The 16,425-nt window shown below is 43.7% G+C and overlaps 1 protein-coding gene across 2 annotated transcripts in view; it reads left to right on the forward strand.

Annotated features, from left to right (window-relative positions):
- The window catches only part of KIF15 (kinesin family member 15), a 61,868-nt gene that overhangs the window by 860 nt on the left and 44,583 nt on the right, over positions 1 to 16,425 (forward strand). For both annotated transcript variants that reach the window (XM_075921863.2, XM_075921864.2), the window contains exons 2-12: positions 4,187 to 4,229; positions 4,973 to 5,156; positions 7,213 to 7,289; positions 7,799 to 7,836; positions 9,961 to 10,058; positions 10,430 to 10,609; positions 11,875 to 12,084; positions 12,216 to 12,341; positions 12,717 to 12,839; positions 14,427 to 14,550; positions 15,624 to 15,700. In XM_075921863.2, the coding sequence (XP_075777978.2) occupies positions 4,187 to 4,229; positions 4,973 to 5,156; positions 7,213 to 7,289; positions 7,799 to 7,836; positions 9,961 to 10,058; positions 10,430 to 10,609; positions 11,875 to 12,084; positions 12,216 to 12,341; positions 12,717 to 12,839; positions 14,427 to 14,550; positions 15,624 to 15,700 (1,280 nt within the window). The remainder of the gene's footprint in view (positions 1 to 4,186; positions 4,230 to 4,972; positions 5,157 to 7,212; positions 7,290 to 7,798; positions 7,837 to 9,960; positions 10,059 to 10,429; positions 10,610 to 11,874; positions 12,085 to 12,215; positions 12,342 to 12,716; positions 12,840 to 14,426; positions 14,551 to 15,623; positions 15,701 to 16,425) is intronic.

Genomic DNA, 16,425 nt, shown 5'->3' on the forward strand with positions numbered 1-16,425 from the left:
AGCATGTCCCAGCCAGAAAGAAAACAAATAACAGGGCCTAGGGCGGAAGATTGTCGGGGGTGCACCTAACGCACCCGGCCTGGGGAAGAGTGAGACACAGTGTCCTGTAAAGATGAGGAAGTAGCTCCACGAATAGCGGGGAAAGGGATGACCAGGGGGTAATGATGTGGGCGGAGAGGGACCTGGCAGCACTTACACAGAGCTCATGCAGCTAGAGTACAGAAGAGAAAAAGCAGGATGCCAGCTTCTGGCTAGTGCTGAACAAAAGTCTAAACATGCTTGTTATGATGCATCCTAGACAACTATCTGGCTCAGGAAAGGTGCAGCTCAACCTCAGTGTGGACTAGGGATGTTAGATGTTTCATTTAATTTAATAATCATGTAACTGTGCTAAATCTTATCAATTATATGATTATTTAATTATCCCTGGGGGCAGGTGAATCTGGCAGCCAGTGCAGTGCGCCCTGTGCCCCCTGCCACTTCACACTGCTGCCTCTGTATTAAATGCAGCAGTGCTGGGCTGCAGCAGGCCCTGTTTATGGTAATCCTGGGCTGGCCGCAGACAGAAGCTGCTCCTCATCCTGCTTGATACAGATGCAGTGGGGGGGGGGGAACAGCTCCGTGAAGCTGGTGCTCTTGGGGATGTTATGTGCCATGGATGTCGCCAGACAAGAGAGTGCTGGACCAGAGAGCTTCAACCTGTAGATGCCCTTTTTCCTCCAGATAAGAAATTCAGGTTACTAACATTCCTTTAAAATGGAAAATGCAAGCAGTTAGATAATTTAAGCTATTGATTACTTACTGACTTTGTACCTCCTCTAGGTCTGTAGGTGATGAAATGCTATTCATTCAATAATTTTTAAAAAATTGGTTAATTGTCTTGTGCTGTTTAATGTGTAATTTTTTGGCAATGTTGCATATTAGTTTGAAAATAGCAAATGCTGCTTTATAAATTAATAACCTTGTTACAGATTGCTTCAATTAAGCATATCAGAGTTGAAATACTGTAGCATTGGCACATTTGGGACTATTTTTCTCATAGTGGAAGAAGCATTTTAATGTATCAAACATGCTCTTTCGAAGACTAGCCCCTCTGCACCGTGATGTCAATAACATGCTTGGATCCTGCAGTGGTATTTATTATAGGGTGTTTGACTAGCCATTTTATGCAATAGATATATGATTATAGATTAGACTTGCTCTTGAATAATTAAATCACCATAGCTGCCTATTGTTGGAAACAACACATCTTCATGTAAATGGAATTTTGAAGAAATATATCAAAAGTTGACACTGGAGAGGACTGGGTACTTTATAGCGTTGGTTTTACGTATTTTGTTAAAGATTAAAGTAAAAATAAATCTCAACTGTTTAGCTTTCAATACATTACAGTGAGCCCTCGCTACTTCGCGGTTCGACCATCGCGGATTCACGACTTCGCGGACTTTTTTCATTACGTATGTTCTGTACATTAAAGGGTGGTTTGTTAACAGTACTACGTAAAGGGAGGGTTTTAAAAGTCTGAATATACATGTTAAATAAATACGTAAATATGGTGTCCCTACTTCGCGGATTTTCAGCTATCGCGGTCGGGTTTGGAACCTATCTACCGCGATAAACGAGGGTTCACTGTACTTGAAAATTCACATTGCTAAGTGTTGCATGTAGTAAAATGTCTTATAGTGCTTTAAAGATATTAGGGGGCTATCGCTGCTGCTTGCTACACTCAACAATCCCCCTCTCTCTAGCCGCTTTCACAGAAATATGCTGATGACATCATTCTGTCATGCACAGGGCTCGACAAATACACTCACCCGCTCGCCCACGGCGAGTAGATTTTGCCAGCTGGCGAGTGCAGGGGCGGACTGGCCCGGTGGGCCATTGTAACGGGCTGACCGAACCTTGCACTACAAGCGGCACGGCTCCATCCAATCCGCCAGCCGGCGGAGGAGCAGAGCGTTGCTGGGGAGGGGAAACTGCGGCGTTTCTCAGCGCCAGGCTGCCTGCGTGCAGCTGCAGCTTGAGGAGGCAGATGCCAGGACGCTGGCATGACGTGGCCCCGCCCATTTTAAAGGGCCGTGCCAGCTCGGCTCTGGCTGTGTTCTCCTGGCTGTGGCGTGCCCCACCGGCTCCAGTCCTGCCACGCCCCAGCCCCTTCCTGGCGAGAGACCGCACCCTGCCGACCTCCTGGCTCGTTGCACCCACCCCGCATCCCATCTGGCTCCCGCTATCCATTCACCACGCTGCCCCTGCACCCCAGTTCCCCTGCTCTCCCTCTGGCTCTATGCCACCCTTGCACCCCACACTCTGCTCCCCCCGATCCCTGCTCCCCCCCAGCTCTGCTGCCAGTTCCCTGCACTGCCCCTAGACCCCGATCCCTCTGCCCCTCCCATTCCCCGTGTCCCATTCCAGTGCCTCCCCCGCACACTGCTCCTCCCGATCCCTGCGTCCCTGTGCCTCCTGTGCCCCCCGCCACCCCTGTCCTGTCCCCCCCCAATTGTTCCCTGCGCCCCTCTGGCTCTGTGCTGTCCCTGCACCCTGTTTCCCCTGTGGGTTGGGAGTGAGGGGTGCTTATCCATAGGGAGGGGCTGGACAGGGTGGGGAAAAGGCTGCTGTGACCCAGCAGCAACTGAAAGGGGGAGTTCACTTAAAGTGCCTTTGCCTTTATGGAAAAAAATGAATGAAAATGCTATTTGCTATTTATAAGGCTAAAATTCTGGGACAAAAATGAAAACAAACAAAAAAAACCCATTGCAAAATGCAAACGTGTAAAAGACAGCAAAAAAGGGGGGGGATGTTTTGCTTGGCCCTGGGGGAGGGGAAGTGGCAGGGCTGGGCTATCGGGAGAGGAGGGGAAAATATGAGGAAGGGGCTTGTGCTGAGGGGAGGGAAGGGGAGGAGGTCAGGAGAAGAAGAAGAAAGGGGAAGGCACCAAGGGACAAGGGTGCAGGAGAGACAAATCCCAGGGGGCCAAGTGCAGACAATGAAGAAAAGGGCAGGAGGGGAGGTGTCAGTGGGAGGGGGGAACAGGGTGATGCTGGGAGAGGAGAGGGTAAGGGCACTGGGAGCTAGAGGGAGGAGGGGGAGGTGCTGGGAGAAGGCTTGAAAGAAGGGGTGGGCATGAGGAAGGTGGAGATGGAGCAAGGCATGTGTGAGGGCACAGGGGCATGAGAATGGGGGCAGAGGGTGCTGAGGGGGTGGGTATCAGGGAAAAAGGGCAAAGGGGGCATGGGTAGTGAGGGAAGGGGGAGGAACCAGGAGAGTGCGGGTGCCAGGAGCTTCTGGGGGTAAAGCAGAAGGGCGGACACCTGCAGGGGAGGGACCAGCACCAGAGAAGAGAGGCAGGGCAGGTGTGTAGAGGGAGGTGTTAGAAGAGGAGATGAGGAGGGGTAGCTCACTTGATCGGAGTGGGCGGAGGGGGGCAGGTCTCAGGAAGGCTGAGGGAGGGTAGGGAGAAGGGCAGGAGTCAGGACAGCAGAAGAGGGTGAGGGCTTGGGGGGCAGCAGGCACCAGGGGAGCTGATGGAGCAAGGCAAGGAGACATGGCAGCAGAGGGGAAAAGGTAGAAGTTTATAAGATATTTATTAATAACTTAGGTGATATTTATTAAGAACGTATTAGTAATTACTGTTCTTATTCTTATTAGGAATTTATGCCATTAAAAAAATCACTTTTTTTGGGGGGGAGGGTGGCGAGTCCCTTTTTTGTCTGGCGAGTAGGGTTTTCCATAATTTGTCGAGCCCTGGTCATGCATCAGGAAAAGCTTTTTAATATATAAAGAGAGATTTAAAATTCCACATATTTAAAATCTTGTAATTCCAGCTAAAATCTATGGTCCAGTCCTGCAAGCATGCATCTGCTTAATTTTATGCATTTGAGCTATCCCTCTGAACTCAATAGGTTTATTTGCATTCATAAAGATAAACACAGGTGTTTGCACCGCAGCATTAGGGCCTACATTATCTGTGCAAGAAACAATAAAGCAAATATCCATCAGAGGAAAATGTTAGCTTAATATCTTCTGCATAATTCTATTTTGCATGTGCTCAAAGTCATCTGAACACTTATTTTATCTTTCAAATTTTAACACCCTTGATACCACTGGCATTTTTAGCCATAAATTGTTTTATAAATAGCCATAATTGTTTTCCTTGACAGTTTTTGTTTTTCCTTTTTTTAAAAAACAGGAAATTCACGTGATGCTACGCTGCCTCTGTCAAATACATCTAGGTAAGAAACTATTTGTTAATTCTTGTATTAATTTCTCATGTACTAACATTAAAGGGCTGGGTGAGGAAAGGCTAACATGTATATGACATGTTTGTTTCCATTCATCCAACCATTTGATACTGAAATTATCCCTCCTAATTCTAAATTCAGTTACTTAAACCACATTTTATTTTTTTTAAGCAAGTTCAGTACGAACACTGCAATGCTAGCTTATAATAAGTTTCTAGAAAAGCATTCAGAAGTGAAGCAATTTCATTTCCAAGTTTGAGGCGGTCATCTCTTCTGACCCAAGAACAGAAATCTAACACCCTAATATATATTTTTATTTTATAGTACAAAAAAGCTTTCAGGGGATCCTTTTTAATTTATGAAATGGTCATATTCAAAACTGTATTTGGACTCATTTCTTATGTACCCTGAAGGACGTACCAGTTTAGAAGCATAGAAATTGCCTGACTGAATCAGACTCATGACCCATATAGCCAAGTATCCTGTTTCCTACAGTGGCCACTGCCAAATGCATCAAAGGAAGGTGCAGGAAACCTTTCATTAAATAGGCATGAGATAATGTCTCCTGCAATAGGTCTCTTTCTAATCTAAGATTATCTAGATTTAGTACAACTTCAGGGTAAACCTCTGCATGAGTTTGCTCACTCAGTCTTCTCTAATTTCATGTATTTTCTCAAATAACTGACTGACCTATTTTCAGACTACCTTACGTATATAAAATTTTCCTTCACTAGTACTGAAGGTGATGCCATCAAGGTCTATGTGAGAGTACGCCCCCCTTCAGAGGGAGCTGCATTAGCTGATGGAGATCAAGGCTTGTGCTTATCAGTTCTTTCATCAAACACTCTGCGTCTTCATTCAAAGCCTGAACCCAAGATCTTCACTTTTGATCATGTTGCAAATATGGACACAACCCAGGTAATAGCTTTACAAATAGTTGATAAACTCACTAAAATATGAAAAAATTGTCTAGTTTATTGCAACCATATCTTTTTCAATTTCCCTAAGTTTTATAGTAATAAGACTGCTAATACAGAGTTTACACTATCTTGGCAAATTAATTTTCTAATTTTTCTCACTGCTTTAAGAATTTCTCTCTTCAGAGTTATCATAAGACTTGCTCTTTGCATTTATACAGTTACATTGATGAGGTTGTGCTTAATGATGGATGGGACATTGTGATCCTATAATATGTGAATCTCCTAGAGAAACATTCTGCATAAACAATCGCTGAAGGCCACCTTTTGTAAGGCCTAAGACAATAACACATAATAGGTCAGCGATGGGCAACCCAAGATTAGTGAGTGGGCCGTGCATCCCGTGTCTGGCCCTTGCCCCCATGCCTCTTATGCGGTGGGGCACTAGAGCCCTTCACTTTCTTCTCTCCCTGCCTCCTCCTAGCACCGTGGTCACCAACAGGTCGATCGCGAGCTACTGGTCGATTGCGAGGCCTCGACAAGTCGCTCGCGAAGCGTCCTGTCTGCCCTGCCCCCATTTCCCACTCACCCCCGAGAAGCCCCACTATTTACCTTGAAGAGTGAGTCAGCCCCGCGGGAGGCACGCAGGGGGTTTCCTGGCGTGGGGGGAGGGGCTTGGCCCCGGTGCGGGGCTTCCCTGCACTGGTTGGTTCCGGGGCAGGCGCGCACGTATGAGGTTTTCTCTGCGCGGGTGGGGGGGTCGGCCCCCTGGGCAGTCGCACGCGGGACTTCCTTGCGTGGGGGGGGGGGGCGGTTGGCCCCAGGGCAGGTGCGCGCGCAGGGTTTCTCTGCGCGGGGGGAGGGGTTGGCGCCGGGACAAGCGCGCGCGGGGCTTCCCTGCACCGGGGGGGAGGTCGGCCCCCTGGGCAGGTGTGCACGGGCTTCCTTGCGCCGGGGGGGGGGGGTAGTTGGCTCTGGGGCAGGCGTGTGTGCGGGGCTTCCCTGCGCCGCGTGGGGTCGGCCCCGGGGCAGGCATGGGCTGGTTTCCCTGGGAGGAGATGCAGGGGACTCTCCGCCTCCACTGGCACCCCACTCCCCAGCCACAGAATGCAGTCCCCACTCCCCTGGCCCCAGCCACAGAACTCTGTCCCCATTCCTGTCCCCACTCCCCGAACTCTGTCCCTACTCTCCTGTCCCCAGCTACAGAACTCTGTCCCTATTCCCATCCCCACTCCCCGAACTCTGTCCCCACTGGCACTCTGTCCCCTGCTGTAGAACCCTGTTCTCTGCCCTCCCAGCACCCTGTTCCCTCTCCCCTGTCCTTAGCTGCAGAACTCTGTCCCCACAAAATGTATAATTATAAATGCTTCATTTTAGATTTAAATAGCATGAATAAAAAACACCTGATTTTAATTGTATGTATCGCATAATTTAAAAATAAACTTTATCAGAATGTGTAAGTAAGGACTGGGGATAGCAAGTAATGGACAGGAGGAGAATAGAGAGGGCGGGGCTTCAAGGAAGGGGCGGGGCGGTAGGTCTTCGCCTGTTCTGAGATTTAAAAAGTGATCTTGGGTGTAAAAAGGTTGGAGACCACTGTCCTAGCACTTTGTGAGAACCATGAATCTGCTGATTTGTGTTTGTCCCTGCTCCTCTCTCTGTCTCCCAGAGCTTGAACAGTGGTGAACAGCTGATTCACAGGGTGCCCACCACTGCAATAGATAGTGGTAATAGTAGTTAGGCAGTTTATACAATTCCATAACAGAGCAATTGATTCAGGATCGTAATAACACTAACTTAACTGTTTTGCAGTCAGAATTAGTAAAGGGTGCATTTGTTTTGTTGTGAAAAAAGCCAAGTGGTCATTTGATGCATCTAGCCTGGCAATGCCTCTATTTTTGTGTGTGTGTGTAAAAATAATTATACACACACACACAGTTGTGTATGTAACGTTATAATAGATTTACTTACAAAGTGGAAAATATCATGGAAGAAAACCTTGCAGCTTTTCTTTTTATGAAATCTTAATCTAGCTTCCTTGTCCTTTTTCTCCTCAGGAGTCAGTGTTTTCAAGTGTAGCCAAAAACATTGTTGAATCTTGTATGAATGGTTACAATGGAACCATCTTTGCATAGTAAGCCATTTATGTTTACTTCATATTAAACATGAGAGTTGTAAAAAATTACTTGTATTCATGAGTTCCAGGTGACTTAAGGGGTATCACTTCATGCTCAAAGGTTTATTGATTTAAAAAAAAGAAAGAGGCTGCTTTTTCACTTGACACAACATTCCAAAGAGTGACATTGTGAAACTTTTTGCAGTTTACTTGTTGAAGAGTACTTAATTACAAACTTAGCATATTTGAGGCTACCTATCTATATACAGTGTGGTTGTGGCTGTGTTGGTCTCAAGATAATATCTTTTACTGAGACAACTTCTATTGGTGACATAAACAAGCCTTTAAGCTTACACAACAGGGCTTCAGCACTACTTACAACAACGGTAGATTTCAAGTTGAAAGTGTGCTTTTACATCTTCAGCTGATTTATCCATGTCAGAATGCCAGTTAGAATGATAGGTGCAAGGAAATTATGGATGTCACAGATAAAATAAACTTTCCTTATTTTGGTTTTTTTTCTTTAGTGGCCAAACTGGCTCAGGGAAAACTTTTACTATGATGGGTAAGTATATAAAAGACTTGTTTATATTTGTCAGACTTTTTCTGAATACTAGTTTTGAGAGATGATATACTCTGTAAATGTGATCTAGTTTTACAGTCAACTGCAGGTAATTTTTTAATCTTTTTTGCTTTTGGGATTACATTATACAATTAATGCAGATTTTGGTCTTTCTCACAGCAATGCTAAAGCATGGGGATAGGTTTTGCCCTCTAAGGAGAAAATATTTGTAGTCAAGTGGTATTATAAAGTTCTAAACACATCTTTTTAGTTTCCTCTTTTTGGTTCCCAGCTCCTCAATTTCTGGAAATATATTCTGGTAGGCACTAGCAATGTAATAGTGTAACCAGTGTTTCTCAAACTGTGCTCTGTGGAGCCCCAGGGGCTCTGCGAGGTTGACAAACTGGAAACATCAATAGGTACAACACATACAATCAGTGGACTGCTGGGGCGCCGCATAAATTTTTACGCATGTAAAGGGCTCTGGAGCCCAGATAGCTTGAGAACTGCTGGTGTAACCATTTAAACAGTTAACCAATAAACAAGAGCTTATTGGTTATTGTAACAGTTACATGCTGGCTCCCTGCCCCAGTCCAGGGAGCCAGATGCTGCCCCACCCTGCAGTCTCTGCAGTATAAAGCTTATACTTAAATTCTGTAGCCAGCTCCCAGTGCAATGGCTGCCAGCCCTGCTCTAGGCTCTGCAGTATAAGCTTTATACTTCAGAGCCTGCAGTGTGTAACCACTACGTTTTTTTAATGGTTACATGGTAACTATAGTTCCCGCTAAGGTACATGCCTATACTGCCGTGCACAAAAAATTCTCCATCTGCCCACTTCTTCTACAGAGCCTTGCAGCAGCACTCACCTTGCTGCGGGAAGGTGAGTGATGAAGCAGGCAGCTGCTCTGAGCCAGGGGCACTGAGCATGGTGGGGGGCGGAGCCCACTCCCAACAGCGCGGGGCGGGGCTGGTCAGGGGCCTACCTGGGGCTGTGTGATGGGGGGCCAGGGCCAGGGCCAGCTCCAGCCCTTTCTCAGGGCTGGAGCTGTGTTCAGGGCCACAAAGTGGCTGCCCAACTGCTCCTTGGGCTGGCTGCATGGCAGCTGCTCAGAGGGGGGGCCCAGCTGTGGTGCAGCAGCTCCTAGGTTTGGGACCCCCTGCACCTCTCTTCTTCCCATCCTACATCTCTCTTTTGCCCCCTCAGAGCCCGCTGCCCCCTCCCCACATGTCACTACCCCACGCCACCTCAGTCCCTGCAAACCCTGGGTGCTGACAGCAGCTTCCCTCTGCCCAAGGTGGGGACTCTCAGCCAGCCCCATGAAGAGCAGCCTAGGGCAGTCCCTGCCCTGCACACAGGGGGGAGAGGGGCAGGTGTCGTCATCTCCCCAGAAGGTGAGGGGGCGGGCATAACCTGGGAGAGTCTCTTGGGGAGCAGCGCCACTGGTGCGTACCATAGTGGCACACATCCGAACAAGCACATGTGAACTTGGCGAATAAGACAAAACTCACTCTGCTCATGGATGAAAAATCTTAGAGGGAACACTGATTAACCGCTTTTAATGTCCCTACTAGGTACTTCACTTTTTCAAAAGGCTGCCTTCCCAATTTGGAATATAAAAGGAGTTTGCCTTTATTCTTATGCTTTTCATAGCACTGGTCATTTTAAATACAAGTTATTCATTCTCCCTTTTTATTTTTGAAGAGGGAGAAACACCAAATTGAAAGCAGTGCATAGCTCAGTGACTTGCTAAGAATTTGATGAACAAGGCAATTGAATTACACTCACTCCTTGAAGTGGTCCCTTCAGATCACAGTTAAAGCAGAGAACATTGGTAGGAAGTTTGCACTGCTGCTTCTTGATCTGTATGTGCACCTATTCTGTGAATAAATAGACTTTAGTATGCAGAGCTATAAATCTCTCAGCCATTCACAGGCACTATTTTAATTTAGATGTAAGTTGACAAAGTAAAATCAATTGAGAAATACTTTCTTCCTTCTTTGTTTTGCTGTCAGTGACTGGCTATAGGAATAGTTTCAGTTTAGTATAATGGTATATATGAGTGCCAACTAATTGCTGCTGTTCTTAATTAAACTAGCTAAATGTTGTTTTTAATTAAATCTCTTTAGGGCCATCTGACTCTGATAATTTCACTCATAACCTGAGAGGAGTTATTCCTCGGAGCTTTGAATATCTCTTTTTTCTAATCGAACGTGAAAAAGAAAAGGTAAAACTTATATTACTGAGATCACGGGAATGTCTTGCTTATGAAGTATCTGAATAAATTACATTTTGATTAGTGCTCAAGTTTCCTATGTTAGTCTGTCTTGCACCTACTTTGCTAGTTTACATTTACTTTGGTATCCTTTATGTGTTGATAGATACAAATGCCAATAGAAAAATTATAATTTCTACATTGAAAGTAGCTGTCTTACTAGGTAAAGTCTTTTGGGCATCATAAGTGGTGTTAAGGTATAATATACGTCAGTAATAACTTTATACCTTTCTGAAGGAAATGAAACAAACCACTGCCATACTCTGTTAGAGACCAGCTCTCATAAAAGTTATACTTCTAGTGGAAGTTTCTTTGTTTTACAGGCTGGTACTGGTAAGAGTTTTCTCTGTAAGTGCTCGTTTATTGAAATCTACAATGAACAGATATTCGACTTGCTGGATTCTGCTTCAGCTGGACTCTTTCTCAGGGAGCATATCAAGAAGGGCGTCTTTGTTGTTGGTGCAATGGAGCAGGTGTTAACATCCGCTGCTGAAGCATATCAGGTAGTATGTTTCATGCTGTTACAGCAATGTAAGGATCAATCAGCAGCATTGCACAATTAGCTCTAACAAATTAAAGTGCCCAAAATAAAATCTTTTGAAACATTTTTTGTAGAAATAGAACATCTGTAAACAGAGAACTATTTTGTTGATTCTAACTTTTCTCCAAAGCATGTTCCATATCAGACCTCTGTGAATGTTAGAGATTAGGAAAGTTGTAAGGCTTGTAGAGTATAAAATGCACCAATGTTCGTTTTCTGCTGATGTTTGCAGTGGATCCGAGTTATAGTAGCAGGTGCTTTTGTCCTACTACATTTTTGTTCCAGATTCCCTCACTGTACATCCAGATGCTGAGTAAGCCTTACTCTTGTAATGATGAGAAGCACATGCCTTGACTGCGGTTTTAAAACTTTGTACTTGTAGAGGTTGAACTTCCTAAATCCGGGACTCGCTGGTCCAACAACATTTGTGATCATCCTGGACCACGGATGTTGCTGGACCAGAGTGCGAGCCAGTCTGGGGTCTAATGGTGGAGAACTCGATCACTGGGACCAGTGAGTTCTGTCCCTGGGGAACCCCAGCAAGGCCAGGGAGCAGTGGGACCGGGGAACCCCAGTGGGGCCACCAACAGCTGGCAAGTCCCAGCCAGATGGCCAGAGCACAAGTCCTATAGCAGCAGGGCTGGAGCCCAGAGGCCAGTAAGCCAGCCAAGTGGCCGGAGTATAGCGAGCTGGAGGGAAGGGGTAGTGTCCTGGGAGGCCAGTGACAGGGGACCTCCACTGATCCAGCAAATTACCTCATTTGGTATGGGTTAGGTTCTGAAGGTTCCAACCTGTACTGTGTTAATATATTTGTATAAATACATAAAGGGAAATAGAACTTTGGAAAGCAAAAGGGCATGCTTATAAAGCAAAGAGATACTTGGGAAGACACATCAATGAGTTGGTAGTCAAAATGTAGCAGTTCTAATTTTTAAACTAAAATTATAAAACATGAAGTTGGGTTGACAAAAGTAAAGGAAAGTGAATATGCAATTATTTCTAAAACAAAGTTAATGTTTGAGTAATTGTGATTTTTTTTTCTTTAGGATTTCTAACTATTAAATGTTTATATTAAGATAGTCTGATACAAAAATTCGGCGGTGTAATAGTTTATTGAAGAGTCTCATAATGAAATGTTTGTTCTGTCTCATCCATTGTATCGGACTGTTGGGATCACTCTGAAATATGCTAGAATGGTGCTATTTGATATCTCTTCCTGCTGCTAAGGTGTTAACTATGGGCTGGAGAAATCGCCGTGTAGCATCTACCTCAATGAATAGAGAATCCTCAAGATCGCACGCAGTCTTCACTATCACTGTAGAATCAATGGAGAAGAACAGTGAGGTTGTTAACATCCGATCCTCCCAGTTGAACTTGGTGGATTTGGCAGGCTCTGAGAGACAAAAAGATACACATACTGAAGGAGTCAGGTTAAAGGTTAGTGCTATGTATCTGTGGCTACTTTCTCTTTCTCCTCAGTTAGATTTTTTTTTTAAAAAAAACAAAACAAAAAAACCACCTTGTTCTAATTTGGACAGTTGTCTTCTAACTTTCACTGTTTGTTTTAGGAGGCAGGTAACATAAACCGGTCATTAAGCTGCCTAGGTCAAGTGATCACAGCACTTGTCGATGTGGGTAATGGAAAACAAAGACACATTTGCTACAGGGACTCCAAACTCACTTTTCTGCTACGGGTAACATATGTTCAGTTTTCATTTAATAGTTTTAAAAGGAAAAATATATATATATATATATTTATACAGAGACGAGAGAAACTGAGCTCAGTTCTGTAAAACTGGGCTGCTTGTTTTCACTTTGCTGGAAAATCAATTTCTACACGCTATTGGATTTCAGAATTCTTATCTCTCATTGTATGAAGGGCTATTAAAGGTAAACTGCAAATTCATTTAAGGATCAGTTTTGAAATAAAGCTTCATAAATTAATAGATTTCTCAGGCAAATCTATTCTAGTCTAAAATTGCATACGAGACAACTTGTGGAAGAAATATTAACTTCTAGCTCGAATCACAATCCTGTAATTTAAGCCAATTTTCGTATTTTTCAAACAGGATTCTCTTGGAGGTAATGCAAAAACATGCATAATTGCAAATGTTCATCCTGGATCTAGATGTTTTGGTGAAACTCTGTCTACTCTTAATTTTGCTCAACGAGCAAAGTTAATTAAAAACAAGGTAAAAAAATAATATTTTTCCTATCATGACTTTAATTGTCATTTATATTATATGTGAACCAGTTCACTTTTATGAAACATTTTTGTTTACTGTGTTAATTCAAATGACAATCAAATTTGATTGTTTGGGCTTATAATAACAAACTGACTTTCTTGAAAAATTTAATTTAATTTTCACTTTTTCTGCAAGTTTATATTCTATTAGAAGATTTAGCTAGCATTGCTTGGGTCGGGGCGATGTGGAGGGTCAAGGGCAAGGAGATCTGGAGGTGGCTCACCAGAAATGGCAGTGCTGCTCCAGTGACAGAGATTACCTGAGGCCATGCTGTCCAACCCCAGTTGGCAGCTCCTGTGGGGGAAGAAGGTGCAGGGGATTCTGTTCAGCCCCTACTGGTGTCCCTGCAAAAGGAGGGAGGGGTGTTTCAGCTTGGATTCAGTCAGCAGTGCTCCTCTGTGGGAGAGGCATAAGGATCTTGCGGAAAACGGGATTTTTGCACCAAAAAAAAGTCCACACTACTTTTTTTCCCCACAAAAACCCTTTGCGCAAAAATGGCTTGCATGCATTATGCAAATGAGGCATGGTGGTATGCTAATCTGCACCTCATTTGCATATTCGCTGCTGGCAAAACCGGGAGTGTACATGTGGCCTCGGACTTTGCTGGACCAGAGAAGGTTATGGCTCCGTACCTGGCTCTAGACTCTGCTCCTGGCTGGGGCTGCACTCCCTGCCACCTTCCCCACTGCCTTTAGCCCATCACGGTGCCAGCCTTGGCTGGTGCTGCATCTCCCACTGCATCAGCCCCTCCTGGGGCTGTATGCCCATGGTGCCAGCCCTGCTGACTCCAACCTCAGCCGGGACTGCACCCTCCCCCACACAGTGCCAGCCCCAGCCAAGACTGCACTTCTGGCCACTGGCACTGCAATAGTTGCCGTCAGTTCTGGCCTAAGCTGTGCTCCCCACCACACGAACCCTGCTGGGCCCGTGCTCCCCGATGCCAATCCCAGCTTCTGAACCTGGCCAGCTGAGTCTCTCCGGGGCGTGTGTGTGTGTAATGGAAATGCACCACTTGCTCTCCTTGTTTTTCATGTGATATTTGTTCCTTTGTCTGTAGCAATTAGTTGAAATGAGTAAATGTAAACAAAACTTTACATGTTTTCTGATTGTTTTAAAGCTTTGTAATACTTTGTTTTACCAAGATAATTGTTTTTATCCAAACATACTTCCACCTGTTCAAATGCGAGGTAACTTTTTAGCTCTTTCTGCATCTTGAATAGGCTGTAAGTATATTGGCTGGCTTCTGATTTTGCACATATGTAGTCTGTTATATGCTGTTAGTCTTTGTTTAGCCTAAAATTTTCAGGATTATATTTTAATTCACTAAACCATGGACTAAATGTTCAAGTGTTCATGAGCTTTATTCTCTTTCCAAAGATTCTCTTTTAAAATTGATAGCAGTATAGTCAGTTATCTATTGCTTTCCTATGTTTGATTCTTGTTACCTTGAGGATAGATTACTTCACATTAAAAATATGATCTTTAAGTTTTTTTTATTGCTTTTAATATTTTCTTTTAAAATGTCTACAAAAGGCTGTGATAAATGAAGACACCCAAGGGAATGTGAACCAACTCCAAGCTGAAGTGAAGAAATTGAAAGAGCAGATTGCTCAACTTACTTTAGGACAGTTTACCCAGGATATTTCTATTACAACAGGTAGGAGAAACAAAAGAACAGAAAGCTCCTGTATTCTAGAGCAAAAAGGAGCTTTTAAAGTGTTGTATTATTGACTTTCTGAGTAAATGGCACTGCTCAGTTTGTATTCCTTAAGGATTACAATTTTAGATACAACATACTTTTTACACAATTGTAAATAGCAAATGTGTTTAATTTTGCAGGAATCTGTGTTAATTTAATGATCGTTTGTTTTCATTTTGCTCTTTCCATACTGTGTACTATGTGTTAGGCAAAACTTCTTTTATCGTTTGTTTTAGCTTTGATTTCGAAATGTTTTCAGTTTGAAATGGCATTTTGATTTAAAATTGGTTCAATATACTAAAAAACACATGAACTGAAAATATATGAAATGGCCAAAATGAAATGAGAAACACTAAAAGATTTTATTTCAAACTGACCAAAATGTTTTGCCTTAACTTTAAACTAATCAAAATTGGGGAAAAATTCATTTTGAACCAACTTGAAACACTCTGATTTTGGGGGGGGGGGAATCTTTGAAGCTTTTTTATTTGAAAGAAAAATGTTTTTAAAAATTGGTCAAACCAGATTATTTTCACATTATTTGATTTTGCCCCACAAGTTGAAAAATCAATTATTGACTCAGCTCTAATCATAATGCGATGATTATTCTACATTTTAGGTATTATATTGATTGGTATTCTATAAATATCTATAATAATCCACTTTATTATGGACCTCGTGTAATATTAATGCCAGTTCGATATTATAAGCTAAAAACGTCAATTCAACATTTTGCATACTTCCTTAGCTGAACACACTTTTAAACTAAATTAAAAACACCTTTATTCATTTGGTGGAACTTTGTACATAAAGTTGTGTGAGTAAAGTTTTATATCTCATAATTTGACAGATTCTAATAGCATAATTAGAGGGTGTATATAATTATAATGTAAATATGTCCATACCTGTGGTGTTCAGTAAAATATTCGGGGAAAAAAGTATTATAAACACTGTTAAACATTAAGGAAATTTATTGCATCTTAATATGGTGCATTGTTTTTTAACTTTTTATTAATCTGCTCTTGGACAAGGTGAGGAAAATAGAAATTACAAGAACTACTTTCTTGAGGCAATGCTGTTCTTGGAGAAATCTGAAAGTGAAAAGAAGGTAAGAACTCACTGCCACCTTTGCAGCATGTTCTGCTTATTTTTTTTTTTATTAAAGCCAAGGTTGAGTGAATCTGTAGAAGCTCACTATATTTGAGATTGTCCTGCATTATTCAAGAAAAAGTTTGGCTTGTAAAGACAGCAAAGTGTAGTTATCGGAAGGAGATATTATAAACTAATAGAATTGTGAATTTTAAAGATAACATCCAAATTTAATCACAAGGGGTATGTCTGCACTACAAAGTTAGTTCGAACTAACGGACGTTAGTTCGAACTAACTTTAATAGGCGCTACACTAGTGCTCTGCTAGTTCGAATTTGAATCGAACTAGCGGAGCGCTTAGTTCAAACTAGGTAAACCTCATTTTACGAAGATTAAGCCTAGTTTGAACTAGCTAGTTGGAATTAAGGGGTGTGTAGCCCCTTAATTCGAACTAATGGGAGGCTAGCCCTCCCCAGGTTTCCCTGGTGGCCACTCTGGCCAACACCAGGGAAACTCTATGCCCCCTTCCCGGCCCCGGACCCCTTAAAGGGGCACGGGCTGGCTACGGTGCCCGTGCCAGGTGCAAGCCTGCCAGCACCCAGCCAGCAGACCCTGCACCTGGCACGGCACAGAGCCACCCACCCGATGTCCCCCAGCCCACCCCCTCTTCCCGGGACCAGGCTGGCGGCTCCCAGGAGCTTGCCCTGGACCGCAAGAGGCAGGCACCTGCCTGGGCTAGTGCGG

Source organism: Pelodiscus sinensis, chromosome 2, assembly GCF_052426305.1.
Source record: "Pelodiscus sinensis isolate ZL-2025 chromosome 2, ASM5242630v1, whole genome shotgun sequence".
NCBI classification, from domain to species: Eukaryota; Metazoa; Chordata; order Testudines; family Trionychidae; genus Pelodiscus; species Pelodiscus sinensis.